General features: G+C 53.6%; 2 protein-coding genes and 2 long non-coding RNA genes across 9 annotated transcripts; 2 read left to right on the top strand and 2 right to left on the bottom strand.

Annotated features, from left to right (window-relative positions):
- Nucleotides 1-75: 75 nt before the first annotated feature.
- Nucleotides 76-2,675, bottom strand: LOC103005013 (insulin receptor substrate 1-like). Its single transcript, XM_057529057.1, has 3 exons — nucleotides 2,192-2,675; nucleotides 827-1,950; nucleotides 76-433 (listed from the first exon to the last, which is right to left on the bottom strand). The coding sequence occupies exons 1-3, from the start codon at nucleotides 2,673-2,675 to the stop codon at nucleotides 371-373; spliced, it is 1,671 nt and encodes a 556-aa protein (XP_057385040.1). The 3' UTR covers nucleotides 76-370.
- LOC103003900 (uncharacterized) lies at nucleotides 2,520-16,758 on the top strand. 5 transcript variants are annotated; one of them, XR_009005391.1, is made up of 5 exons: nucleotides 2,520-2,635; nucleotides 3,419-5,400; nucleotides 9,904-10,096; nucleotides 11,578-12,305; nucleotides 14,829-15,246. It is a non-coding gene; the product is annotated as an uncharacterized LOC103003900 (long non-coding RNA). The 5 variants fall into 5 exon arrangements; XR_009005392.1 differs by having other exon boundaries at nucleotides 2,521-2,600; XR_009005394.1 differs by lacking the exon at nucleotides 2,520-2,635 and adding an exon at nucleotides 16,627-16,758 and having other exon boundaries at nucleotides 3,575-5,400; nucleotides 14,829-16,130.
- AGFG2 (ArfGAP with FG repeats 2) lies at nucleotides 6,757-27,899 on the bottom strand. 2 transcript variants are annotated; one of them, XM_028167560.2, is made up of 13 exons: nucleotides 27,536-27,899; nucleotides 19,025-19,118; nucleotides 18,059-18,174; nucleotides 16,786-16,939; nucleotides 16,052-16,217; nucleotides 15,240-15,365; nucleotides 14,564-14,596; nucleotides 10,236-10,356; nucleotides 9,964-10,046; nucleotides 9,691-9,771; nucleotides 8,677-8,805; nucleotides 8,235-8,320; nucleotides 6,757-7,906 (listed from the first exon to the last, which is right to left on the bottom strand). In XM_028167560.2, the coding sequence occupies exons 1-13, from the start codon at nucleotides 27,754-27,756 to the stop codon at nucleotides 7,847-7,849; spliced, it is 1,470 nt and encodes a 489-aa protein (XP_028023361.1). In that variant the 5' UTR covers nucleotides 27,757-27,899; the 3' UTR covers nucleotides 6,757-7,846. The 2 variants fall into 2 exon arrangements, with proteins under 2 accessions (XP_028023361.1, XP_057385041.1); XM_057529058.1 differs by lacking the exon at nucleotides 27,536-27,899 and adding an exon at nucleotides 27,048-27,473.
- On the top strand, nucleotides 16,781-18,554 carry LOC103003713 (uncharacterized). Its single transcript, XR_451376.2, has 3 exons — nucleotides 16,781-16,900; nucleotides 17,157-17,273; nucleotides 18,088-18,554. It is a non-coding gene; the product is annotated as an uncharacterized LOC103003713 (long non-coding RNA).

The raw sequence follows: 27,899 nt of genomic DNA, 5'->3' as shown, positions 1-27,899 counted from the left end.
CATTCCCTCTACAGTCGGGCAGGGGAATCCATGGACCTAAGACTTTTCCAGGCTGACCCAGCAGGGAAACTTTAATGGGGGTGGGGTGTACAGTATAGTCTCCTAGACTAGATTAAGTGTATTAGAAGCAAGGACTGCATCAGTTCTGCCAGGCCGGGGAGAAGGAGAATTGTGTGAGCACATAGCCGGTGTTGGGAGAGGTAAAGTAGGGAGTAGGGGGTGTCATCACTTTGGGAGGGCACTAGTGTTAAGATACCTGTTGCTCTCATCCTTCTTGCTCTGGGGTCCCAGGAGTTAAGCCGACACCAGGCAAGCACAGCAGGTGTGTGTGTGTGGGGGGAGGGGCAGATCTCTGTCTTCATCGTCGTCATCATTGGAGGCAGGGTGGGGGGCCAAGGCTGACTTGAGACTCTGGAGCGATGCTGCAGGAACTCTGCGGGGAAACAGAGGCTCAGGGCTTTGGCTGAGAAGGTCCAGAAATTTGTAGGGGTTTTGTTTTGTCTTAAGGAGGGGAAGAGTTCTAGAATTTTCTCCCTTAAAAGAATCCAACTTCTTGGGGAACCTCCTCCCGAAGACTTCCCAGGCGCCACAGTTGGAAGGGGCGGAGTGGGCAGCCCATCCTAAGGGGCAGCTCAGCGCTTCTGCTGGTCACACGTCCTAGGGGACATCTGGGCTGTAGAGCCTCTCCATCGGGCGGAAGGGGTTTGTGGGGTTCAGGGGGGTGGGCGGGAAGGCATTCTTAACTTTGCCCTTTTTTTTTCTTCCTCCACCCCCATCTGTCTGTCCATCCATCAGCTATACCCAGGGGCCACGGGGGTCTCCTCACCGGGGCCTGCCCGAGGTTCTGGAACTCGATGTGTGCGTAGCTGTGTGGGCGGTGCCTGGCCCCGGGGGCGTCGCCTCGCACCTCCAGGGGAGGGACCAGGTCCAGGTCGATGTAGTTGAGGCCGCCGTCCGGGGGCTCGGGGATGTCAGTGCCCATTCCTATGTAGTCGGCGGCCGTGCACACGTACTCCCCAGCTAACTCTGACGGTGGCTGCAAGCAGCGCTGAGCCCCTGCCGGTCCCCAGTCGTCTCCCACGCCGAGGCGAGGGCCTTGGAGCCCGGGTCCAGGCTCCCCGGCCCCAGGCCGGTAGGGAAGAGGCAAGAAGCTCGAGGAAAAGGACCGTGGTGCACAGAGGCTCATGGACACATATTCAGTGACCCCTCCATCCTGGAGCGGCTGGCGGGAAGCGGCTTTGGCGGAGGCAGGAAGGCCCGGGGGCGCCATCACCACGTAGCCGCTGGCTTGGCCGCCCCCCATGGGCTCGTAGTCACTCCCGGCTCCCTTGGTTATGTAGACCCCGCCCCGCTCCAACCCCTCGGGGTGTGAGGCTGCCGCCCCCAGCCTGGCCAGGGTCTTGAGGGTTGCTTGCTCGCTTCTCTCACTCAGGCGCCCCCGACGGTACAGGCCGCTTGATTGGGCCGCAGAGGCTGGGGTCTCATAAGACTGGGGGACAGAGGGTGTGGAGGCGCTCGTCGGGGGCTTTCTTGGCAGTGGCTCAGCCCTGCCACCGGCACCACTGTCCCCGATTCGCTTCATGGCGGCCAGGACAGTCTCGTGAATGCTTTGGGCCACGACGGCATCGGGCGCCTGTAGCCACAGCTCCCCGGGACCCGTGGGTGCTGAGCGGCCAAGCTCCAGGAAGAAGAAAGCGTCGGCATGGCCACAGCGGCGCACGCTGAGCAGGGACAAGCGCAGGGCCGGCGGCGGAGATGCCCGAGAGGCCCCGGAGCTTCTGCCCCCGGGCTTCCGCAGCAGGCTCAGTACCCCGGAACCCAGGCATAGGCAGTAGCCGCCGCTGCCCAGGCCTCGTGCCCGCCCCAGCCCCTTGGGCCGCAGTGTCACGGGCCAGACGTCCTGAAACGGAGCGAGGATCCAGGCCCCGGGGTCCTCGTGGGAGTCGGGACCTGGAGAGACAATGGTCTGGTCACAGGGGCTCCCTGGCCGGCATGCTGGAGTCACTGTGGCCCGGGGACTGAAAACGTGTAAACCCTTCACGTTTGGACTTGATTTCGGAGACCTGGGGAAGGGACAGACTACGGATAAACCAAATCCACGATCATCCACCTCCCCCCGCGCCCCCGGCCCCCCGCCCCTCCCCCCACCCCCGCCAGCTCAGTCTCAGGCAGCCCGGGGCTCGGGCCTCACCGGCGGCGGCGGCGCGCGCCTGGAGCAGGGCGCTGTACCACGCCTGCTGCTCCGCCTCGCTGGCCGCTGCCACGCCCAGGCTGCGGTCGCGCGTGTAGAGGACGATCAGGTGTCGCTGACGCGCGTCCACGCGCTTACTGATGGTGCACGCGCCCTCCAGGCTCACGCTGAACTTGGGCGGCGCTCGGCCGGCGCGGAACTTCTTCTCGCTCTCGTAACACTCGAGGCGCTGCGGAAAGGCGCGGAGCACAAAGAAGCGGCGGCGCTGGGACTTCTGCTTCCGCAGGTGGCCGCAGAGCCGCACGTCAGCCGGGCAGGCCCAGGGCAGCGGCGGACCCAGGGCCACGTCGGCTGACTCGAACTCCGGGGTCGTCGTGGGGTCTCCGGGCTTCATCCCGGACCCAAAGCAGTAAAGTGTCCGGAGCAGGGGCTGGGACGGCAGAGGTGGGGTAGACGTAGCGGTCCCCGGGGAGGGGGGCGGCATCCTGACAGGCGACCACCCGTCTTGATGCCCAGCGTCTCTCCCCCCGCTCCCGACTTGAAGTTTGGGGCAGGGGGTCCTTAGCGTGTGCCCCAGTGGCTGCCCGGTGGCCTGAGACACCCGAGGCTCCGACAGACTCTGAGGCTTGACCCCTGCGCCTCCTGTCGCCTCGTCTCCTGTCCTCTCCCCTCTCTCCCAGCGCGGATCGCGCCAAAGTCCCCACCCCCGCAAGGTTAACCCTCGCGCGCCCCGGAGCCGGACGCCGGGCGGTGCGAGTGGAATGTGAGTGGGGAAATCCAGGAGAGGCGGCCTCCGCCTCACCCCACCCCGTGTCCCGGGACTGGGCTTTTGCAGGGGCGGGGGTGGGGCGGCGTCTCTACTGGTCTGAGCTGCCGGCCGGCCGGCCGAGAAAGCGGCGAGGTGAGGCGAGTGTGCGTGGAGCCACGTCTGTGGTGATCGCGCTGGCGGCGTCTGCAGCCCTGGAGGTGAGCGGGCCGCTGAGCCGGGCCACCCTTACAGCGGCACCCCCTTCCGGCTTCCGCCGCTCCCCACTCGGAATGGTGTCCCCTCTTCCCACCCAGGAATGGCTCTGTTCTCTGCCTTCCCAAGTAATCCCAGGAGCCAGGGCTACGGAGCACTGGGCTATGCTGATCTTGGAGGAGCTGGAGGTTCAGTTTCTCTGCGGGGTTGGGGCCATAGGAGGTGTCTTGGGGTAAGTTAACTTCTGGATCGGTCCCTGTGCACAGACCATACCCACCAGGGTTCCAGTCAAGTGGCACTGAAGGAGAGCCAGTGGAGGGAGAGACCATCTCTCAGGGGCACTGCCTTCTTGCTGCACCATTGCCCTCAGCCCCTCCTCACCACCTCTGTTCAAAAATAACGCTGCCCAGCTGAAGGCTCTGATCACAGAAGTGCAGACTCTCGGCACTGGTGGAGGTACCCTTTGCATCCCGGGAGGCTTGAAATGGGGTTGGGATTCAGACATTTTTACACCCCACTTCTGATCCTTCCAAGGACCACCGACTCACGTTGGGGGCGATGGCGCCGGTCAGTGCACACTCTGCGAGACAAACCGGTAGTTGACACATGGGTGGGGGGCCTTAGAGGACCTTATGATTTCACTGTCATGGCAAGTAGGATGCCTATAGTGGGGGAGCTGAGGGTTTGGGAGAGGGCAACTGTGGCCCCTATTAAAGACGGTATTTGAGGAGGAGTGCCTTCAGGTGAGTTAGGAGCTGTACCAGGAGTACTAAAGCAAGGCCACCTGGTTCTTTTTCTCCGGCTAGTCCAAGGGCCAGGAAAGCCTGAGTAGGGAGAGCTGGGCTTCCCACCCCGGCTCCTCCACTTCCCAGGCGTGGGAGGAAGGGGTTGGTCTATGAGCTGGAATACTGGAGAAGCCAACAGTGCAGTGTGCAGGAAGGCTCAGATTCTTGAACACCCTTTAAGGGTCATGCTGAAAGTGTGATGCAGGGCACCACCTGGCATCATGAGGATGGGCATCTGGCCAGCAGGCAGCAGTGCCCAGGTTCTGCTCCAGGTGCCCTCACCCCCCGCCCCACCCAGGTCAGCCAAAGCCTCTCCAAGGTGCCAGAGAGGTGGCAGCAGCTCAGGTGGTGCAAGCGGGCCAGCGGCAGCCTCCACCGTTGATGGGTGTTGGCCAGGGAGAGGCAGGTATGTGAGAGATCCTGAAGTGGACACCATAAGTATATTCAAGGTCATAGCCTCCAGTGTGGCCTCGACACATGCGCCATGGAGAAGTGGCAGGGACACAAAACACATCTGCAGGCCTTTCCCCTTCCTAGTTTTGGTGCTGCCTTGAGGAGCAGGGCACCCATGGGGGCCACGTACCTGCTGTGCTCCTGCCTGCAGCCTTACTCCCCAGGTTTGATTTGAAGCTACCCACGGGAGGGTCTCTTCATATCTGCTCCTTCCCACTCCCCACCAACCAGTCCACCTTGGAGCGCCCCAGTCCTTGTGAAATCACAGCCGCTGTCACAGAGACCAGCTCCAGACTGCCTTGTGTCATTGAACCGCTAAGTGCTGGGTAAAGATAAAGCAGGAAGCAGCAGGGATCGGAGCACCTGGGCCCTGGGCAAGCAAACGTGGTCGAGTGGGTTGTAATCAATGCCAGGTGATTTAGCCTGCTGGGTACCAGGAAAAGCCTGGAGCCAAACGACTGACTTAATCAGTTGCCCTGGCAACAACATTGCCCTTGGCTCTACCCAGACAAGATTGATTTGAGCCTGTTGCCCTGGTAACTCGTGTTGCTCCCCCGGGACAGGAAGTAACAGAACTTCAGCTCTGTTGGGTGAGAACACCTCCCCCAACCTGAGGGGGTCCACCTGTGCATCCCGCTGCCAGGCGCAGGGCAGCAGTGGGATGGGCTCTCCACATTCTAAGTGCCTATGGAAGATTCTTGTTACCAAAAGGGAGCCCCCAGGGAGGAGGCTGGGGCACTAGGGCCAGGCTCCTCCCGTGTGCCCCTCTCTCCTCCGTCCAGGTTCTCACTCCTCCGGAGGGGGATCCAGGGACAGCGCCACCCCCTTCCTCCATTGGAGAGCTTGACAAAGGTCCTGGGCACTGGCTCCTGTTTCCTCACCTGCAGAGGCAGCCGCCGGTGACCTGCTGAAGGCCAGGGTCAAGCCAGAGGACTGTCGCCTGCAGAGCACTGCCACAGCATTGACCAGGGGGACATAAGCACTCGGTCAGAAGCCTGGTGGCAGTCTGGGTGAGTCCTTCCAGCCCCATGGTGTGGGTCCAGATTTGTAACCACCAGGTAGGGCCTGCAGGGAGGCCCTGGGCGATGGGGCGGGGGAACACAGCGCAGTCATTTAGACATTTCCTGAGGCCAGGGACTCTTCCATCTTTGCTGCCTGCCTGGAGAGACGGCGCCGGGTGGAGGCAGCACTAGGCTGTTCCACACCGAGACAGGCAGCTGCAGTCCCGGTCTCGGCCTACACCCTGCAAACTCTTTTGATTTTTCTGCCCTGGAGTTGGACGCTGACCCGTCGTAACTTCTCTGACTGGTCATCCTGCCCTGGCCAGTGAGCTGGTGGGGGTCCATGTCAGACAGAGTGTCTGGGAAGCGTGGAGCGGGGACTGCAGGGAGGTCCTGCGCCCAGGCACTGCGCAGTTAAGGAGATCCCTGGGAAACAGCGGCAGTGTGACTCAAACAGTAAGAAGCACTGCAGCTCCTGGTCCTTTCAATCTCACCTCCAAACCTCAGTGTTCTTGGTTAGGAAAGGAGGCGCCGGGGAGCTGGGGAAAAAGAACGCTCCTCCTCCCCCTCCTTCTCCACCAGAAGATTCCAGTTTCCCTCCCATCCCTGGCTCTGAGCAGAGAATGGGGAAGAGACAGAGAGATAATCAAGGGTGACAGAGGAGAATACCCAGGGAAGAAAAAGATGGTGGTCCACCCTGGGAGCGCCACCAGGAGATGGAAGGAGGGTAGAGGCTGGAGAACGGGAACACAGACACAAGACAGGATGGGGACTGAGCCCTGGGAAGGTGGGGAGGCCACGCCTGGCTGGGCAAAGAGCAGCAGCTGAAGGTATTTACAGAAAAATCCTCAAAGTAAATCAGTGATAAGACTGTCCCCGCCTCTCCTTGCTGTCAGGTTGTTAAAGGTCATTGGGTGGAAAGACTCAGAAATCCCAAGAAGGGACAACTGAAGGGCCAGAGTTCCCAGGCAGCGGTAGGAAAGGGAGAGCGCTCACAGCAGGGCTGAGTCCGGGGCCTCTCCTCCCCCAGGTGAGGTGTCTAACCCAAGCCGGCTGTCTTGTTACCACACACACAGCCTAGACACTGTTGACACAACATCCCCAGGCGGCAAGGGTCTGGCGAGGGGCTGAGGAGGCAGCTGACCTGGGAGAGCCGGACTGACTAGGCCCTGCCCGACCCCCACGCCGGCTCCTCCTCTGCACCCCCTCCCCCGCTCCCTCCACTGCTAAGACTGGACTCCAGTTCAGACAGGGACTGGCTCTGTCCTTGGCGAACAGCAGCATGGGCACCGACCCAAGCAGTCACGTTGACTGACATGAGGCCCCTCAAGCTGGCCCAAAGCAAGACCACGAGAGCCATTTTTTTCTTTCAAATGCAGTTCTTTTCCAACATTGCCTGCAACAGCTTTGGTGCAGAGATCTGGGGCCGGGGGGAAGAGCTGGGGAGGCACGTGGAAAAAAGAAAGGAAAAAAAAAAAGCCAATTGCACAAAGCCTTTCTCTGGAAAAGCCCAGGCTCAGGGTGGTCGAGACGTGTGCCTCCTTCCCCACCATCCCCTGGAGCGCCGGCTTTGCGAGGCACAGATAGGGATTCATCCCATTCCCCGTGTGAAAGAGCTGTCTGGGAGAGGAAGAATGGCTGCATCTGGATACGTGTGTGTATGCATATATATAGATATATATATAATAGGCTATGTTAGAAAATTCTCTATGTATAAATATAAAACACTGGTATCCAAACATGACACCACAGCTAACTAAAGTGCTTGACGGAAGTTGGGCATGTATAAGTATGTAGGTAAAACTATTCATCCTGAGGGAGCTGGGGAAGCAAAAACATGGAGAAAGGGGTGCCGTCCCAAGACAGGGCACCAAGGGCACTCTGGCCCCCCAGGGCCTCCTCGTCCTGTCTGATCACCATCCCACGGCAACACCATGCACGCCTCATCCCCACCTCCGCCCTGCTTTCCCCACTGCGCTTCCGCCCCTGAGGAGATCAGTGTTGGACAGCGGGGCACTGGGGAGTTGTTCCCACAAGGAGCACAGCTCAGCCTGTGCCCCAGCTTCCTCTGCCCACAGGGTTCGGAGCGAAGGGAGCGCTGGGGGCAGGAGAGGAGGACTCTTGTCATCATAATTAGTAATTTGAAAAATAAAACACCAAGGCTCCTCTAGGCCAGGCTCTGCCAGCTCACCTCCCGGGCCCCCTGCCTGGGTCGGGGCTGGAGGAGGAAGGAGGAAGCCTCAGGGTGGCTGACCCGGGAAGCTGCCCTTTTATCTGCAAGCCCCAAGCAAAGCATTAGCACCTCCACCATCCCCAGACCCCTACCCTGCGAAACAAGACCCATCTGGTCTCAGACCCGCAAAAAGGCAACAGACAAGTGGTCATCGGAGCTCCGGGGAGTAGAGGGGCCCCGGGGAGTAGAGGGGCCCCAGAGAGCAGCCCCCCGGACACAGTGCTACAAGAATGGGTTGGTGTTCGGAGGGTTGCAGGCAAACGGGCTTGATGAGGATCCAGTCTGGAAAGAAACAATCACCACAAATTGTTAGATTAGGGAGGAAAAGCTGGAGGCCACAGAAGAAATGCAGCTCAGGATTCCTTTCTCCCTCAAAATTACTGTGCTGAGGGAAGAGGGAAAATGAGGGAGCTGGGAGGCAAGCGGAGGGGCGGGGAGCGCAGAGGCCCCTTAACTAGCCCACTCATCCCTGGCTGGGCCAAGGCAGTTTCACGAGGAAGGGGCGTGGTTCTGCCCCACATTGCCCTCTTCTCCTGGAAGGATTCTGTCCCAACCCCCAGAGTGAAAGGCCACACCCACACCAGGCCCGGGCCCTGCACCGGCCACTCACCATGAAGGGGTTGGTGGAGATCCCAGCTGGCTGGCTCAGTGGCCTCTGCCCCAGCTTGGCGGATCCCTGGTCTCCGAAGGAAGAGCCTGGCAGGAACAGCAAAAACTCAGCTGACGGGAGCCCTGCCCCTCGGGGCTGGTGCTGCCCAGCTCGCCCGCCTCCCTGCAGGGCAGGCCCAGTTACATCCCAAGGTGGGCAGCCAGCGGGGGCCTCCCCAAAGTCGGGAAGAAACCAGTGGAACAGTCAGAGGACACAGGCAGGTCTGTTGCTTCCCTGCTCTCCCCCTGCTGGTCCAAAAGGGAACTAGCTCAGATGTCTGGCTCCCTAATACATATTTCTAATATTCACTCACACACACACACACACACACACACACACACAGAGCAGAGTCCCTGGGGGTGGGAATGGGGTAAGAAGGGAGGGCGCGGTCTGAATCCCTTACCATTCTGCTGCTGAGTCACTGAGGTCGGTGGGGGGAAGAGCGGTGGGGGGAAGGGGCTGGAAAAAGCCCCGGTGGGTGGCACTGTCTGGGGGAAGCCAGGCCCAGCACCGCTCATCCCAAAGCCTGGCCCTGTGGAGGGAGGGAGGGACATGAGGTAGGTGAGGTTCTGGAAGGTAGGCTGGAGAACAGTTCTTCCTAAATTCCTCCAAGACACAGAAATGGGATATAGTTTTTCGCTACCCAGAGGTACCCAGTGGAAGTACCCGAAATGAGCACGAAACCCTTCAGCATCCAAGCGTCCTGCCAACCCTGCCCTCTCCGGCCTGTGGCCTGTGGCTTGGACAGCAGGGTAGTTATGATCATGGGGTCAGCTTTCTGCCACCTCTTAAACTGCATAAATCAAAGCAAATTACCAGCCCTCTCTGCCTCAGTTCTCTCATCTCTAAAACGGGAACCATGCCTATCTCCTCGGACTGCTGTGAAAATTAAATAACGGATGTAAAGCCTTAAGCGTTGGGCCTGCCACGTGGGTCAGCTTGGTAGCGAATAGTACTCTCTCTTCCCGGCCTGAAGGTTTTAGAGAACAACCAAAAAACAAAAAACAAAACAAAACAACAACAACAAAAAAAAAACAAAGGGGGCATGAGTGTGAGTTTGCAGAGAGAAAAGCAGAGGCAGCGGCTGGGGAGGGGCAGGACACCACAGGACTCCAGCTGAGGAGGGCAGGGAACAGGGCCATGGTTTCAGGTGGGACACAGAAGGGAAGGAGGCTGGGCTCCCAGAGGGAAACTGAGGGTTGGAGAAAAAAGAATCACCACCACCACCAGTCAGCATTAACCCTTCGGAACTGGCTCAGGGAAGTGGCAGCCTGTTTTTTCTAACTCCAAAATTCTGATTCGGTGACTTGGGGACCTCTAGTTTTTGCCCACTAGGTGGACTGGAAATTAAACCGGTCTGGCCTGGGCTGGTGACTCGAGGGAGAGTCAGGGCCAGGGGACAGTCTGGGAGGCTTACCTGTGGCCAAGCCATTGGGCTGGAAAGGGTTGGTGGAAGGCAGCTGGGCGTGAGCAGCAGGTGTGGTGAAAGGGTTGAAGGCTGCTCAGGGTGGAATGGGGTAGAGGGGAGATGAAGAGCTGGTTATTTTTTTCTCATTTGGTTAATATCGTGATAACTGAGCATTCCTCTAAATCCTGGTGTGCGTCTCTCCCCACTCCCCCCTCCCTCCAGAGTCCCCAATTTCCTCTTGGCCTTAGATCCCCTCCCTGGGTCTCTACACGCAAGACTCACCTCCAAAGGAGAGCCCTGTGCTGCCACCTCCGCCAGTGGTGGCCGACGGGAGCGTGGGGACCTGGCTGGCCATCCCGAAGATGCTGTGATACGGGGAGAAAAGTCGGCATGCACATCATCTAGCACCAAGGAGGTAAGCTGGGCAAGGGACTAGGAGATGGCAAACTCTGTCCTGCCGGACGGGAGGAGCCAAGTGGGCTGGTATAAGCAAGGCCAGGCTTTCTTGGCCGGCTCTCCTGCCCGATGGCAAGCTCCCCAACATCTGGACCTACCTGCTAGGGATGCCTCCAGCTGATGCCCCGGGTCCCAGGAGGCTGCCCATATCTGCAAGGCTGTTGGGCTGACTGGCAGGTGCCAGAGGAGAGGCAGCAAATGGAGTCCCCTGGCTGCTCCCTGGGCAGGCACAGGAAGTAAAACAGGGGGTGCTGGCATGAGACAGGACGGAAAGGGCAGGAGGAGAGATGGAGGCAGGGGTGCAGTGGAGGGGGAGGGGAGGGATGGCACCAACGGGGTCCTCTGAGGCAGCCCGTTCTTCCCCCGGATCGGATCGCCCAGTTCAGGAGGGTTTGTCTCCCACCGAGAATTCTAGGCAACGTGAGACTCAGCCCTTCTCAATCTCCCTAGCGCTCAAAACCGCCACCGCAGAGAGAAAAGCAGTTCTTCCTCCTCGTCCAGGTCACCGTCCCTCCTGCTCTAGTTTGGCTTACACTTCCCATTTTTTCCTTAAGAGATGGAAATGTCTGTCTTTTGCCTAAACCAGCATTTCCATTTATGAATAAATCATATGAAGGGGCAGGTAGAGGGGTGGGGGAGGAGCTGTGAAGGGCAGAAAGGCTCAGGGACACTTGGGTGACTCGGGGAACGCGGAGATGGCACTGGAGGTGCTGAGCATAAATCTCCGGCCTCGCCAGCACCCTTCCCACTCCCATCGAGCCGCCTGCTCCCCTCTCGGGAGCCCGCTGACACCACGACCTCAGATCAGGGCTGGGACGCACTGCCCACGGGGCAGGGCCGACAGCAGGGCTCTCCTGCCCTCCCTGGTCTTCATAGTCAACAAGGAAGAGCCTCACAGGGGAAGTTTACAGGACAGCCCTGGGGCGAGTTAGGGTTAGGGTCCAATCAGCAACCTGGTCTCACAGGAAGAGGCCTGAGGCCCTGTCATTTTAAGAAAGCCTCTTTATCTGAGTGTCTAAGTCTCATTTGTAGTGTGGGGTCCTGCCAACTACTCTGGGCTACAGTGAGGGTAAAATGAGGCTACAAATGGGGAAAAGCTTGATTCTTCTGAGTGCTGGAAGACTCTTTGTTACTGAAGGAAAACACGCTTTACATAGCACCCGCCTCCTGACGGTGCTCCAGAAGGGTTTGCTGAATGAACAGCTGAACAGGCAGAGGGAGAAGAACTGGATTCCAGTTGTGGCTCTGCCACCTGCTACCGCTGTGACGTCAGCAAACCATCTCACTCACTCTCCGGAGCCCACTTTTGTTCTTGCTCCCCAGCCCCGCCCCCTGTAGGGTGGCTGTAAAGGCCCTCTGAGATAAAGTGTTTTGAAATCTATAAAGCATAACACAAATGTGAGGTATTATCATACCTATGATGTAAGATACTACTTCCAGGGTCAGAGAAGCAAGACAAGGTCTCAAAGGAAACACAGGATGGCTGGCTCAGATGGTAAGCATGAGTGGAAAGGGCCCGACCCACAGCCCTCAGCTCTGGCCTTTCCACGCTGCCTTGAACAAGCGGCCTTGCCCATGGCCTTGGCCTGCTAACTCCTACTCACCCTGCAGGCTTAACAGAACCATGTCTTCCATGGGCCTTCCTGACCCCAGTGTTTGATCCTGGTTTTCCTCTCCTAGCACCTTGTTCTTTTCCTTCCTAGCACTTGACATATTTACAGTGATGTATTTTTGTTTATTTCTGTATCAACTGGGTCCCCGCTAGACCAATTCCACTGCCAAGAATTTCCTTACAGATATAACTTTGCAATGTACCGAAGCAGCGTTATTAACTGCAGCGCTGTTTAACAGAAAAAGACTGGAACATCCTAAATATTCAACAACAGGGAACTGAGTAGAAGCCGAGTGCCCAGGGCCTGCCTGCGAGGTTCCAGGGATGGGCTGCTTCTTGAGAGCCAGCACTCAGGTGACAGTGCTCTCCTCAGCCCCTCTCCCTCCCCAACCCCTGGGCTTTCCTGAGGGACAGTGCTAGGCTGTAGCCACTGCGAGCCCTGGTCTTCAGTCCTCTCCCACCCACAGGCTGTGAGGAAGGCTGGGAAGCCACCAGGGCAGTGGTGGATCTTCGGCTTCTCAGACCCCAGGCCTTTGCTTTGCCCGACGGACTCGAGGTACGTGGACTTTCCCAGCGGACACAGCTCCCCGTCCTTACTGGGGTCCGACTCCTCGGTCTTGCTCTGGGCCCTTGGGTCAGGGTGCGCCCCTCAGTGAGGACCAGGCTCTCCGCCGAGGCTGGGGAGAGAGTGCTGCGTGCCTCCTGGCCGGCACTAGAGGGCAGAGCCGGCCCTGGCTCGGGCGGCTGGGCTCCCTGCACGGAGCGCGCGTCCTCGGAAAGGAGGCCGACGCTCCCAATGCCTGTGCTCCTTTGCTTCCTGTCCACTGCCAGAGCCTCACTCCCCACGGCTGGGTTAGTAGACTTGCCTTCTAACAGTTTCAGGGGAAAGTGCACTTTTAGAAACCCCCCCTTCTCCATACTCCCCCTCAGATATATGACAATACAACCAGCCTTGTCAGAAGAGACATCCACCTCTCACCCAAATCTTCCTACTTCCTCCCCAGTGGTTCCTCAGGTCACACTCACAGAAACACCCTCGTGGTCATGGTGTGGCTGGGAATGAACGGGATCTGCCACTGATCACACATTTGATTGTGGCCAAGCTGAGCCAGTTTCCTCAGCTGCAAAACAGAGATCTTTCTTTCCTCATGGAGACGATACGGGGGTGTTCCCCAAGCACCGTCAGCGCTGGTGGGCTCTGGGTCCGGCCGTGGGCTGTCTGCTTCTCGAGATGAGCAGACACTGGACAAACGGTCCATCCCGGGTTCAGCCTGGGATGGCTCCAGGGCTGACGCCTCCCTTCTCTCCTTTAAAGCCTGGCACTTTAAGCACTCTCTTTAAACTAATCAGTTGCGCTAGGAATGCATCTCTGAACCAACCAATTTATAACCACCTTGTAATAGGCTGTTTCCTTTCCAGATCCCATTCCTGGGAATAGTTCCCTCTTGCTAAATTGAATATTCGGGTACCAGTATACACGTTTGCCAACAGGATACAAAAGGGCCTATTTCCCCACACAATACTGGCCATTATTAATCTTTAAAAATTTTGTGAATATAATGTGCGAAATTACTATCTTTTTCTAATTTGTGTTTTCCCTGATTAGTTAGGTTGAGGACATTTTCTTGTCTTTTCTGGGTATTATCTGCTTCTATCCCTTGTCAATTATTCTAGTCTTTCTTATTAATAGGAGTTTAAAAAGGCACATTATGGTTATTAGCTTTTTGTCTGTTTTCCATGTTGTAAGTAAGTATCTTCTCCTTATCTGCTTCATGCCTTTAAGGACATGAAACGTTGTGTGGGGACATTTTTTAGGACATCTTTTACCATATAGAATAACATGACCTATGCAATTTCTCCTTGTTAGAATTTATGGAGATTTTGTTTCCCAGTACATGGTCAAATTATAAAAGGGTTATATGTTTGAAAATAATATATATTCTGTATTTTTTTTTTTTTTTTTTTTTTTTTTTTTTTTTTTTTAAGATTTCTTTATTGACTGATTGATTGCTATGTTGGGTCTTCGTTTTTGTGCTATGGCTTTCTCCAGTTGTGGCAAGTGGGGGCCACTCTTCATCGCGGTGCGCGGGCCTCTCACTATTGTGGCCTCTCTTGTTGCGGAGCACAGGCTCCAGACGCGCAGGCTCAGTAGTTGTGGCTCACGGGCCTAGTTGCTCCGCGGCATGTGGGATCTTCCCAGACCAGGGCTCGAACCCGTGTTTCCTGCATTAGCAGGCAGATTCTCAACCACTGCGCCACCAGGGAAGCCCTATATTCTGTATTTTTATTACAAAGTTCTACTTATACTTCTTAGGTCAAACTTGTTAAAGTGTTCCTCAAATGGTCAACTCTCTTCCCTCCTTGTCTATCTACTCCACCTATGAATCTTGTGAGAGAATCAATTATAGTCTCCATCTGTTGGTTTATCAGATTTTCTTTCTGTCTAATAGTTTTTGCTTTATGGATTTCAAGGCTACTCTGTCAGTTACTTTAACTCCACGATGTGAGAACTCTGTTGTGAATTTTAACTTCCGTCAATATAAAATGTCTCTTCTTGTTCCATGCAAAAAATTAAAGACAAGAGCAACAGTGGGAGGCGGGGGCGCTGTGGGCAGAGCAGAGAGTCAGGAAGTCTGCGCTGTGGGCTGGGCTCTGCTGGGCTGTGGGCTGCATGACTAGGGAAACTGCTAACTGCCTCCTTTGTTAAAGGCTAAATTTGAGGGGTTCCTTCCAGACCTCAAAACTCTAGGGTCAGAGGACCTGAGACAGAGGCTTCTGCCTCGGGTCGGCTGTGCAGTGGGAGGGATAACTTACCGAAGCTGTGACTTCCAGGTAGCATCCGACTGGCTGGCAGTGAGGGTGGGGCAGGGAAAGGGCAGGTAGGTGGGGAGGAGAGAGAGAGTGTCAGTCACTGGCCGTCCCCAGACATCTGTCCTCACAGCGCTCCGGCTGCCCTCCTGTGTGCAGGATGTCCAAAGGAAGGAGGCGGCCCGAAAGCTCTGAAGCCTGATGGATGTCTGGGAGCTTCAGGAGGGACCGAGTGCTTTAGGGGCCTTCAGACTCTCCTTCCATCCCACAGAACAACACGACGCAGAGTTGGCAGGCTTCTGCTCTAAGAGGGATGCCTGAGGACTTCTGGAGACCACCGAGGACGCTGACCCAGCCCTTGCCCTGGGGGCCCTCTCGGGGAAAGGTCACATCCCTTCTCATGTTTTCTAGGACTCGGGTCTCCATTACTTCCCAGTCAGCGACCTCCTAGGGCACAGCCTGCACAAGTCCTGGTGCAGTTTTAGCCATTTCCTTACATGAAGAAAGAGAACAGAGCCCCTTCTTCCTGACAAGACCCTCATCAGACTCCTCTCCTCCTTTCCTGGAGCTTCTCCTCTTTGTGCGGTACTTTGGGTGGGTGCGGATGTGAATGCAGCGTGACGTATGGATGTGGACAGTGGGCCACAGTTGCAAGCAAGGAAGCCAGAGGGGCGGAGCTTACCTGGGGGTGCTGGCTGGGCCTGGAACGGGGCTTGGCCGGCTGGAGGCATGCTTCCAAATGCAGAAGAGCCAGGGCTACTGCCAAAGGCATCGAAGTTGGCAAAGCCCCCATGGGAAGGCGTCTGGCCTATAGGTGGAGAGAATATAAAGGTTATGTTTATATATGATGTATATGTAATCCCTATCACGCGGACTAGTTCTGAAGGCCAAGGGCCGCTCAATGGGACATCTGCCTTCCTGCAGGGTCCTCAGAGGGAGTTGGCAGGAGCCTGAGGCAGAGAGCCAGACACATGCAGGGGGAAAGGGCATCTCAGAGGCCTCCAAGTTCACTCCCCATTTTTTATCCTTACTCCTTGAGGCATTAACATTTTTGTCAGGGCCTAGTTTGGGAGGGATCATGGAAAAAGATTTTGCTGGGGGGAAGGGCTTTAAAAAGGAAAAAGGGAAACTAGATAATCACTTTGTTCCACCCTCTACTGGCTACTGCTGACCTTTGGGAAGAGGGCAGGGGAAGTGGAACCTGTGACAATCCCCTTGCCCCATTTTAGCAGAGAGAGAAACTAAGAAAAAGGCTCTTTCCAGTGCTCTAAGAGGGAGGGCTGGGAGCCCCCAACTGCCATGCTTTCTGGTCAAACTCCCAAAACTAATCCTGGCTGTAATCCCGGCTGTACTCATCTGACCCCCACCCTCCCAGCCGTGATACTTCAGAATTACCATCACGTTCATTCCTGTGCAGAGAGCTAGGGCCGAGTGAATTCCTTGTGTGATGGGGACGTATGTTGTAGGAAGGTTCTCTTCCCAAGTCCCACTTACCCCCAAAGGCTGGGAATGCAGCAAAAGCTGGTGCCACCTGGGGAGCAGCAAAGGGGTCTCCGCCGATGTCGGCCAGCAGGTCAGTACTGGCTTTCTTGACCGAGGAGGGGGGAGGTGGCTGAGAGCTCCGGGGCTGGGACGTCCGGGGCTGAGACTGACTGACAGACTTGGAGGAGAAGGCAGTACATATAGCACTCGGAATCCCAGCCATGACCCAGGCCCCTGCATGGCTCCCCGGGCTGCCCCCAGATAGGCAAGTGGAGAGAGAAGAGAGGCAGAAACTACCCTCAACCGAGAGGGTTCCCGGGCAGAAGGTGCCTGAGCCCTTCTCAGCCCTACTTCCTCTGTCCTCTCAGTGCAGCAGCTCCCGGAACCACATATTCTAGAGCACGTTAGTCAAGGCAACCCTGAGATACACAGGGAGGTCGCCCAACAGCCCCTCCTCATCTTTCCCAGGCGCCTGAAGCAGTGTCCTGGCCCCTGTTTTTCCTTGGAGGAATGGTCACGTTTGAAGTTGATACTCTGACTTCCCTAAATACCACTTCCTGTTGGGGTCTTTCTTCCAAAACATACAGATCCAAGGTGAGAGATGAAAGACATGGGAACAGCAGGGCTGAGAACCTGCTCACACCTCTTGGACCGTCATCTGCTAAGTTCAGGGGACTGGATTTAGGAAACCGATAGCCCTGTCTCCCAAATCCCAAAATAAGTTGCAGGGCACATCTGAGAGTTACCTGGCTGGAGGTGGAGGCAGCAGCCGAGAGAGACGGCACAGGATCCCCCAGAAGTGCCCGCGGCGGCTTCCCTTCTGGAATGGAGCCCTGGACGGGGGTGGAGGCGCCGCCTTTGGTATAAGTGGGCCCTTTGACTTGGTCTGGGGGGACATACCTTGGAGAAAGAATAGTTAGGCTAAGAGGAGAGGGGTGAAATCTTGGACCTTGCTCAGCTTAGGTGCTTGAGAAAACACAGGTTACAGCAGTCAAAGTCCTTTCTCACTTTCCCTACTGATTCTCTTTTTTGAACTAAAGGGAATTTAGCAACTTAGCAAAGTTCTGGCTAACTTGAGCTTCCCCTTTACTGTCAGATGCTCATTTTTTTCCTGCAGGGATGTTCAGTTGGCTCTGGCTTGTGCCGGTCTTCCCCTCATCTCTCCCTCCTCTTTCTGACACATCAAACCATCTGGGTTTCAAGTAATAACACCTGCAATCATGCTGAGCAACAGGTGATCCTATTTTCCAACTTCCTACTCAAGGGCCCCCTTTTATCTCCTGGGAGTGTCTTCAGGTTCCTCCTTCTCTGCCACCTCAGCTTCTAAGCGCTCACGATCTATCCTGCCGGCTGCTGCGCCTTCTGATCAAATCCCCTTCCACTCCAGTGGATGTGGTCTCTACTCCGGACGTATCGTCTTTATCCCGAGGACACCCCCCACCCCACCGAAGGGACTCCAAAATTCTGTTTTATCCACACCAGTCTCCTTGCTCCCTGAATTCTCTTCTCCACCCCAGAGTTACCCCCAACCGTGCACACCCTCCCCCGCCCCAGAAATCGAACAATAGGAAGTGACACCTGGGGAGAGAAAAGGCAAGAGAGGACAGAGATGCTGTTTCCTCAGCAGGAAAACAGGGGACATATGAATCACGGGTTAAAAGCATGAAGCTAGAGGACATGTGCTCCGAGCCACCTCTCTCCATAAATGAGATCAGCTGAGCTATAAAAATGAACCCAAACTCCCTAGTGGGGGCCCTAGCTCTCCCCTCCAACCAGTCTACTGCCTCCCCAAAAGAGGGGACATCAAATCTGCAAGGTTAGTGACCAAGAGCAAGTTGTTCTTTCCTGTACCTTTATTATTTTGAAGTCAGAATTCGGCCCTAACTGAATCTGAGGGGAACAGACTCAAACCTCGTCTAGCCTTTGAGAGAAGCCCCAGTTCAGCTCTGGAAACTGGACGGTACGATGAAGTGTGTCTTGGACACACGTCTCCAGAGCAATCTCCTTCCTCCTCCTTACCATCTCTTCTTCTCATATTTTTCCTGGAGAAACTCCTTCACCTTCTGAGGATCCCTGGAATCTGGTATTAAAGATGTCCGAGCATCGAAAAGACCCAGCCAAATCTTCCTGCAAACCTAAAGGAATGAAGTCAGGTGACAGAGGAAATGGGGCAGAAAGCGTGAAATGGGAGTCATACCATTTCCAGCTCATTCATCAATAGACATTTATCGCGCATGGACACGATGTGAGGACCTGGGTGCACCTACAAAACAGACATGATGCCTGTCCTTGCAAAGTGGATCATCTAACGGGGAGGTCATGCCTTAGATAAATAAAAATACATTTATAATGACACACTGTGACACATCTTGTGAAAGAAAACAGAGGGCCATGAGAACTAAGGGGGACTAAATTTGGATGGGGGTGGGGTCAGGAGCAATTTTCAGAACTGTGGCTTCCAGAACACCCCCTACAGGCCCTTGTTCGCACCCTCCAAGTAAGTCCGTCACCCATAAGCTAGAGGTACTGCTGACACCAAGGCTGGCATCTTCCCACCAGCAGATTTAGCTGGAGAAGGGGTTTAACTCACTTTCAAGTAAATGACACGGCTTAGACCCGGTTGCCGAGGCTCCAGTCAGCAGAGCTGGCTCCAGGGGCTCTTGCCCAGAGGGCCCGGCCCAGTCCACCCTGAACGCTCATCACTGTGGAGCACTTCCCCCCTCGAGTGCCCAGGGGCCACCCCCGACAGAGAGTTTGCTCCTTCCCCTGATTCTTCCAACAAGGGGCCTGGACCAACCCCAAATTTTATAACTAAGATTCCGTAAATGTACACCTGGACATAAGTTAAGATACCTTACATACTAAAAAATAAGGGAAACTCGAACAAAAAAGAAAACTGTAGGGCTTTTCTATACTCTTGAAGCAAAGCTCCGCCGACAGACAGGGCAATTGCAGCCTGGAACCCTTCCGTCTGGGGTGGCTCACCTCGTTTCCGCGGGATTGCAGGAACACTACTTCAGGCTCAGTGAAAGTTGTCATGGAGATGGACTTGACACGATGAGGGGGGTTCAGGCCTCTTCTGTGGGAGAGAAATAGAAAAAAAGAGAAGTAGAATGCCACTAGCACTGCAGGTCTGTTTATGGAAGGAGAGGGAGGGGGAAAGGATAAAACCACACGTACATGAAACTCTCTGACTAAAGCTACTTCCTAATTCAAGGAAAGAAGGGAAGCAAGAATGTTCTGGAGGCTTCTCATGAGAGACAGGGAACTCCAGTCATTCTGGAGAGGAAGGTAGAGCCTGCCCATCCAGAAGCCTCCTCTACCTCGGCTCAGACCACAGCAGCTGAGTGTTCAGGCTGAGGGGGTACTTCTGGGAACTCTGGCATGGGGCCACTTCCCGTTTCCTGCCTCATCATTGTTTGAGACCTATAGCACATCCTCAGGGTCCCAGAGCCCATGGAGACACAAATCCCTCACGCATGAGGGAAAGCAAAGATGAAGGCCCGTGACTATCCCAGATAATACCAACACGGATAAGATCTGGAGACAAGAGTCCCTAGGCTGGCAGCTCCTCCTCTTGACTACACAGGAGGGCGGTGTGGTGGAGGGATGGAGCGGGCTCCTCTTTTTAGGAAGTGATCTCTGGGAAAAGAAGTATTCCAGACTTTCTCTCACTTCTAGATCTTTCAAAGAAGCAGGAGGAAGTCAATCATGAGTATGAGACGGGCATGATTCAGGAACATATACCCTGTAGGGATGCTTTTGTGCCAGCTCTGTGTGTTCTGTTAACTCCCTGGGAGTCCAGCTCTGCCCACAGATGCCCTGTGGAGATTACAGCTGAGAAGGCTTCCTCGCCCCCACTCAGCTGCCCTCCAGAGTGCTCTAATGGGAGCCTAGGGCCAAGCCAGGCGGGCTTTCAGAGGTTCCCCTTTCCTTACCTTCAGTTTTACTCTAGTCTGAACCTACGGCCCTCATCCCATGAAAACACAACTGGCTGAACCAAAACAAATAAATTAGACCCTGGGGCCGGGAGTGAAAGACCACGGGCACACGCAAGAAAGACAGTCTCAACTGATAAGGCCTCTTCTGGTTTTCACTCCCCTGGAAAAAATGGGCAAAGCAAGACGTGAAAATAAAAGTAACTCTAGAATACGGTCATGGCTGACGCCCTCAGGAAAGCGAACAAAATTTACCAGATGGAAATCTTAGGGAAAGGTGGAGAAAGCACACATCCAGGCTTAACAGGTGCACACGCTGAATACAGGTGCCCGGGCGAGCCTGGCAGAACGGCAGTGCGTGGGTTAGCATAAGTGAAGGCAGCCTGGGCGGGGAGAACGGACAGAAGACAGAGTACAAGGTAAACAGTGAAGGGCAGCTGCTCTTTTGGACAAGTTACCGATTATGGGATTCTAACCAAGGACAGGAAGGACACTGGAGGCTACAACTGGGGGCGTTTTCAGCAATCCTGCTACTAGACTTGGATGGGTCTCAAAATACCCCTTTAAAAGATAAGCAATATCAAAGAGGACGGACGCCCTGAGGAAAGATGAGAGCCGGGAAAACCAAAAGCCAGGCTTTGTAACTCGGTGTCAAACCATAGCTCTTAAACCTGATTTGACCTGAAGACTCTCTTCTGATTGCATTTCAGAGATTCCAGTTTTCTCTCCTAAAGCCTCTCTTACCTGTGGCTTGGTTCTGTTTTGTTCCTGAAGTCCAGACATCCCGCAGTCCAGACATCCCACTTTGCTACTCTTTCCCTTGCCCTTTCTCGCCTTAACCACTGCGCCCTTCCCCCTGGGAATGCCAGGCCTTTCCGAGGTCTAGCCAGAGCAGACCCCTCTGTTCCTATGATCCCGGGCCGCCCTATCACCTCCCGCTGACAAATATTTACTTTGCTAAATAAAACACAAGGCATTGTGGTTGGCACTGTGGGGGATGCAAAAATTATAGGACTTAGTCCTCGATCACTTGCTTCCAAGAAGGAGCCAAGGAGCCCGGAGAGGGTGCTTCGCAATGCAGCAGGCGCACACAGTCAGATGGGGGAGGACGTGGCACCAGGATGCGGCAGTGAGCGAAGAGAAATGGTCATGGGAAAAGTAAAATGTATTATGTTTACACTAGAAAAACAGATTCTAAGCCTATCACAGAAAGGTCATTGGCACTTCCTGACAGGACAACCAGGAACTGTTAGCAAAGTGTAAACAGGGAGGTGTGCTTCCTTGGGAGGGGGGGGCGGGGAACTTGACCCACTCATCAGTCTAGAGGGGATGCTTAGAGCAAAAGAACTTCCTCTGTCTGAGCTTGGACTGGAGGGGTTTTGAGGCGGGGTGGAGATAGGATAAAGGAAAGGCAGAGAAAAGAAGTGATTTAGGTGCTTTGGGCCAAATGAATCTGGTGGAACAGGATGTTTCCATAGCACAGTACAAAAAGCACTGCTCTGACCTTGATGTCTGTAGACTGGATCATGTATAACCAGAGCCACGGTTTGGGGGCAGAGAGAGTCTACAAGGCAACACTGCAGCCCAGGAAGAGGGCCTAGTTACACGGCCTATGAGTCAGAGCGTTTGTCTCTGAATCATAGAGAGGCCACTGCTGGCCGAGAGAAGCAATTTAGAAATGAGAGCCTCTCTCCTTCCAGGAGCTGAAATCAAATGGTCTAGGAGTGTTGTGTGTTACTGGGTACAAAGCAGGGTCATGCACTGGGCCAGATGGGAATCACTGGCCTGGAATTAAACAGACCCAACTCTCCAACTTGCAGCCAGTCTCCCCAACATAACTCTCAGGTTCTCCCCAAAACAAGAAGAAGTGAGAGCTCGAAGGAGGCACTGCTCTTTGCTTATCACAGCAAATCTATTCTATTATTTCTAACCAGGAGGAGCTGGGGAAATAGAGATAAAGGTATTTGCCCAGAATAGGGCAAGTTTTTCTAGTTGAAGGCAAGTACATTACTAGGGCTCAAGCCTTCAGCCCAGTCATAATGTCTTTTTCTACTTCAGTTTCTTTTTCACAGGGCACCTAAATGGCACTTGAAGTACTCTGACTCACTCTCTGAAGCACTCTGAATTACTTGGCAAGTGAAGCGACTTGCAGAGATCCTAAAGTCTGCCCAATCCTCCCTCTCTTTGCCTCGCTCCCCTCCCTTTCCTTCTATTAAGCATACTACTATTTCTGCAAATACCACATCTTTTGTTTCTCTGTGGTCATCACCTTCAAACTGGCCCATGTTTTGCTTCTATCTTGCTTCATAGAAGCCTCAAACCTGCTCAGCTGCTCAGATAAGAAGGGTTCTGCCAGGTCAACAGTGGAAAAAAACAGTTCCACCCAGCACCCAAGTTCCTTCACTTGTGCCAGATTTGGACTCGGGCATTCCTGACCTCTGAATATTTGTGTTCAAATTCATACACCCTAGATTGTGTTTCTTTGCCCCTGGGATTCCATTCCTCTGCCTCTGAGCAGGGTTCAGCTAAACCAGGTTAGCACTTATCTTGGACCCAAACATTACCAAGAAGAGTCCCTCTTAGGAAGGCTCCCCATTACCCTGCTCCAGGGTCAAGTTCACTAATTTTAGGGAATTCCTTCCTAACTGAAAGTCCCCTGCTTCGACCCATTTCCTGAAGTTCTTCCTCAGTGACAATAATAAACAGCTGCCCTCATGTAGAGACACGTGGAATCCTTATACTACCAGCTACCTTCCTCTTCAGGCTCAATCTCAATCCTCTCACATTTTGCCCCCTTTCTTCTCACCCCTTTGGTAATTTATTATTTTCTTAGGAGCTTTTCAAGTTGTCCGAGGGCCCTATACAATAAAATGCCTAAATCTGTAATTTTAGAGACTCTGTCCATCTCTGCCTGGCAGAAGTGAATATGAAAGGAGAGGTGCGGACTTCCCTGGTAGCACAGTGGTTAAGAATCCGCCTGCCAATGCAGGGGAGACAGGTTTGATCCCTGGTCCGGGAAGATCCCACATGCCATGGAGCAACTAAGCCCATGTGCCACAACTACTGAGCCTGTGCTCTAGAGCCCACGAGCCACAACTACTGAGCCCTCGTGCCTCAACTACTGAAGCCCATGCGCCTAGAGCCCGTGCTCCATAACAAGAAGCTTGCGTGCCGCAACGAAGAGTAGCCCCCTCTCGCCGCAACTACAGAAAGCCCACACGCAGCAACAAAGACCCAACGCAGCCAAAAATAAAATAATTTTTTTAAAAAAGAAAGGTGAGGTGCGAGGGGATGGAGGGACAGGACTAAAATAAGGGCAAGGCATACATCTACCTCTCCAGCCCAGACAGATGGAAAAGTACTGAATTATTGAACAACATACTATACCTTTCCTTCCATGGAGATAAAAGCGTTTCGGTTAGGAACAGCTACTAGCGAGCCAGACAGGGAAACTAAGGCACCAGGAGGGTAGCAACTTGTCACAAATAAAGAGCTGTCAAGCACATCTCTTGACATCCAGTCCAGGGCTCCGTCCACCTCAATCCTGACTTAATCCCACTGTCAGAGTAAAGTTGTAAAGAAGTAGAAAAGACAAATAGCCACTACTGAGACCTGAAAGATGAAGGATTAAAGGATAGACTCAAACAGACAGGTCAGGGGAGCATGTCACGTACTTGGCTGAAAAACTGGGTGTCAAAGATAGTGCCTAGCCCGGATGCCAATGAGATCTCAGGCCTCGCCATCTATTTCCTTTTTAAAGAAAAGTGGTTTATCCATTGAGGCATCCAAGCAAACCAGAACAAGAAGGAACACTGAGGCACTGCTTTGGAAAGAAGTCCTTTTCAGTGGCAATTTTTACCCGCCCTAGCTTCAAATGGCAGATTCGTCTTCTAGTCGAAGAGTTAGAAGTATAACTGAACAGACAAGCGCATGAATAGATTGCGGAGAGTAAAAGGATCTCTATCCAGGTTAAGGAAATTAGGTATTGGAAGAAAACCAAATGAATAAAACTAGGTCAAATTTGGGACCTACCACTGTGGCAGCATGTATGTAAATTTAGAAACGGCAGAAATTAGCAGCCTCTCTCTCAGGCCCTCACACCAACACTGTGGGTTTGTGCTCGAGCTGAGAAAAAAATTCTCATTGAAAAAGACAGCAAGAATGAGCTCGCACACGCAGAGCTAAAGGCACAGCCATACCCCCCCCACCACTATTAAAATCTCAATTTTTCTTCAGATCTTGGGAAATTCAACTTTGGCTGGAACAGTCAACTTTGTTATTATCAGTCAATCCAGCCAGGTGGGAACCCTGGCAATTCTGCTCACTGCCCCAGAACACTCCAGTCTCCTAAGTGGTCGACATATTTGTAACACACTCAACAGAAAACTGGCTTTCAAAAGAAAGCCAAGCCTCTGTCTCCTTTCTCTGGCTATGGTGTGAAGTATGATACTTCAATTTCCTCCCCTTCAATATCCTCTTTATTTTAAGAAAGAATATTTCTTCTCTTTTCATCATCATAGCTGAATACGAGCTCTCATCACTCTCTAGCCCATGCTGAACTTTAGTTTACTTCATAGCACTCATCACTATCTGCAATTATATATTTCATGATTTATTTAGAGTCCAAGGCCTCCCCTAGGATGCAAGCTACACAAAGATTGGACTTTGTCAGTTTTGTTCATTACCACATCTCCAGTGCCTAAAACGGTGTCTGGGGCTTCAAAGACACTCAACAAACATTTGTTGACTGTTGACTGATGCAAGATATTGGCCTACTACTACGATTTTCGCTAGCACCACAAAATCCAAATCTGTGGGCAATCAACCATGTGGATTTAAGACGCTGACTGGTGTATGGGTCACCGTAGAGCCACGCCTCTCCATTGCCTGCTGGGCTGTGTGCCCCCTCCTCACTCTGCAGCCAGCAGTAAGCACGCCCCGCCTCACATTCTGCCTATGGCCCACCTGCCAGCTCCCAGCCCTTCCCAAGGTACATCAAAGGACACTGGTAATACTTCGTGAAGACCCCTTTTAAAGCTTTACATGCTTTGCCCTACTCCATGCTATTACGACTCCAATTAGCAAAGGAGAAGTACCAAACCACCAGAACCCAGGCAGACGGTCACAGCCAGGGCAACTACAGCTTTCTTGTAGAGTTTCTTCTGACATTTGTCTCTTTATAATCTCAACATGCCTTCAGTTCAGCTTCATTTATTGGTCCAGCTTCTTGACCCTTCACTCTACCCTCACTTCCTGCTAACAAACGGTTGGCCTAGCTTCTGATTTCCCAACCACCAAAATGCATTCCCTAAAGTCTACCACCTCGAGAATCACTCCGAGTGATTCTCATAATGCTTTACCAAAATACTAAGCAAAAATGTCCTTTCGAGAATCTTTTGAAACTAAAAAAAAAGGGGGAGGCTGGTAGACTCCCACCACTTGGTCCTATAGGAACTTGAGCTCCTGAGGAGCTAAGCCCCTAGTTGGAAGTACATGCGCCACAGAGACAGGCCTCTTGAGGTACTTCTCTATTAAGCAACCTTAGGCCATCGTCAGCCCCACCCACTGTCTGTCCAGATCAGAGGTGTTTGACTTTTCACCAGTGAGCTCAACAATAATGACCACAGGGGGAAGTGGTAAAGTTCTGCAAATTGTGCACTGATGTTTAAGGAGTTAACTTGTCCAGCAAAAGAAACCAGGTTTTTAATGTGAGCCAGATCCCTTGGCCCTCCTTCTGTCCTGATTGAAGAATATTCATTATAGAAGGGAAGTGTTGTCTATGGGATACTTTAAACCAAGATCTATAAAATAATGATAATGATGTCAGCACTTTCCATTTATTCAGCGTTTTAGCTTTCATGCCTTGGCAGCTAACTAGGGGAATGAGTTAACACTGTTTCCGGACATTTTCTTCCTGGGACCTAGACTCTGATATGCCATCAGTGTTATCCCCCTGCTTCCTCTGACTTCTCTCCAGACTCTGTAATCAGATTTGCCTTTTCATAACAGGATCTTCAGGAATCTGCTCTCTTTGTACTCTGCACTATAAATATTCCTAAACTTTGCTCCTATTCTCCTCAAAGTACTTGTCCCAGTCTCGAGTCTCTATCCTTTGACTTCCTTTGAGCCTCTATCTCAACTTCTGACACATTACTGTTTGTGTTCTAAACCACTATCCCAAGAGCCACAAGGCTTTTACTTAGACCAAAGTCAAGTCTATCCTCACAACACACAAGTAAGGTTGATTAAAACATAGAAGTTTGGCTAAGGAAGTAAGAATGGAATAGAGAAATAATCCTAAACTGCATGAGGAGACCTGGACCCTCATTTCTGGTCTGCCATGATCATACCTAATATGGAACAACAAATGCTGAAAACAGCAACCCCCATCTGGCACTGGATAAGTTACTAAAGCTCTCTTTGCTTCTGTTCTCCCATCTGTCACGCAAGAACAATACCACTCCCTCCTCAGCTCCTAAAGATGTAAGAAGAAACAAGGAAAGCGCTCCTAGTTAAAAATGAAACCAACCAAACTAATGTATTAATACTAAAAAAGTCAAAATAAAGCCCCTGATAAACTTATAAAGATAGACATGCAGGCTTGGTATCAAATGTTAGTCATGCATCTAACCAGATAATTCCCTAAGGGGGAAAAAAGAACCTTACTGTATAACCAGAAATCTGGGCTAGAAATCTGTGGCTCTAAATTAGCTCAGCCATGACCAAATTCAGTGCCAGTGCCAAGGTAGCACTGCAGATTATTCAACAACCCGCCTCCCCCCAAATCTAGAAGGAGTCGCCAGATGTTACTACCAGGAGCAAGCCATGGCAACACAGAGCTTAAAGGTGTAAATTATTACACTTAAGGATGGCTCATCCAGATCCCCAAACCTCTGGAAAAGTTAAGTTCTCTAACAGGGCAACCCATCAGCATTCATCTCTTAGAATTGTAAGAAATCTCCCTCTGGGTAGCATTCTAAAGCCCTGCAAGATTAGGATCTGTTCCTGAGCACTGGAACGTGGCTCTCTACCTGCCATTATCGTTGCGCTGTCAACCTGGGTTAACTTACCTATTTTAAATTGGTTTCTCCGTCTCACAATCCAGGATGGGCACAAGCCAGAAGGAAGAAAGGTACCCCTTCATGTTGAGTCTAGCTTGCTCTGCCTCTTTCCTATTTGCCCTCCACCTACATGAAGTTCCCTTTCAAGGTGTCTATCATTCTCTGGCCCCTTAAATCTCTAACCCCCACCCGACCCCAGTTTCCTTCAATTCTCCCCACTTTCGGATCGCCTCGCCTCCTTTAGGGAGTTTCTCCAGTTCTCACGCTGTCTTTCCTTTCCCCTGCATCGCGACTCCAATCGTTTCTTGTCGCCCCCGACCCTTCGCCTTCCCCGTGACACCTCTGCAGCAGACGACCCTCTCGGCACATCCGGCGCGTCCCAGGCCTCCCCGCCGCCCCCGACCTCGGCTCTGTCCCTTCGCCCCGGGTCCCCGCTGTCCTCAACGCCAACTCTCCGCCGCTCCTTCCCGGTCCTCCCCCCGCGCCGGTCCACTCACAGGAGGCCGGAGCAGGTGGTGCAGACGAAGCTGCCCACGGTGATATCCACGTAGGTGACCCCGCGCTGGGCGCACTCGAAGCAGTGGCGGTTCCCGGCCTGGCTGCAGCCTCCCAGCTCCCGCACCCGGCGACACCACACCTCCGAGGCCGCCTCCGCCTCCGCCTTTCCCCCGCCGACCCCGCCACCCGGCCCTGGGCCCTTCTTCGCTGCCATCACCATGGCTGCTCAACCCCTCGGACCTCCTCCCCGCAAGTCAGCAATCGCCCCTTCAACCACTGCCGCCTTCCCGCCTCCTCAGCCGCCCCCGCACGCCCGGCTCCCCTGACAGAAGCTAGGGAGCCGGCGGCAACCGCGCGAGACTC

Source organism: Balaenoptera acutorostrata, chromosome 15 (genome assembly GCF_949987535.1).
Source record: "Balaenoptera acutorostrata chromosome 15, mBalAcu1.1, whole genome shotgun sequence".
NCBI classification, from domain to species: domain Eukaryota; kingdom Metazoa; phylum Chordata; class Mammalia; order Artiodactyla; family Balaenopteridae; genus Balaenoptera; species Balaenoptera acutorostrata.
This window is presented reverse-complemented; position numbering and strand designations above follow the sequence as displayed.

Excerpts from the sequence above, each read along its gene's own strand:
- LOC103005013 (XM_057529057.1), bottom strand. The coding sequence starts at position 2,675 with ATGCCGCCCCCCTCCCCGGGGACCGCTACGTCTACCCCACCTCTGCCG. Across the intron at positions 1,951-2,191 it reads GGCGCGCGCCGCCGCCGCCG|GTCCCGACTCCCACGAGGAC; the intron begins GTGAGGCCCGAG and ends TTGTCTCTCCAG. Across the intron at positions 434-826 it reads AGAACCTCGGGCAGGCCCCG|AGTTCCTGCAGCATCGCTCC; the intron begins GTGAGGAGACCC and ends GTTTCCCCGCAG.
- AGFG2 (XM_028167560.2), bottom strand. The coding sequence starts at position 27,756 with ATGGTGATGGCAGCGAAGAAGGGCCCAGGGCCGGGTGGCGGGGTCGGC. Across the intron at positions 18,175-19,024 it reads TGCAATCCCGCGGAAACGAG|GTTTGCAGGAAGATTTGGCT; the intron begins GTGAGCCACCCC and ends TCATTCCTTTAG. Across the intron at positions 14,597-15,239 it reads GGCCCAGCCAGCACCCCCAG|CCAGTCGGATGCTACCTGGA; the intron begins GTAAGCTCCGCC and ends CCTCACTGCCAG.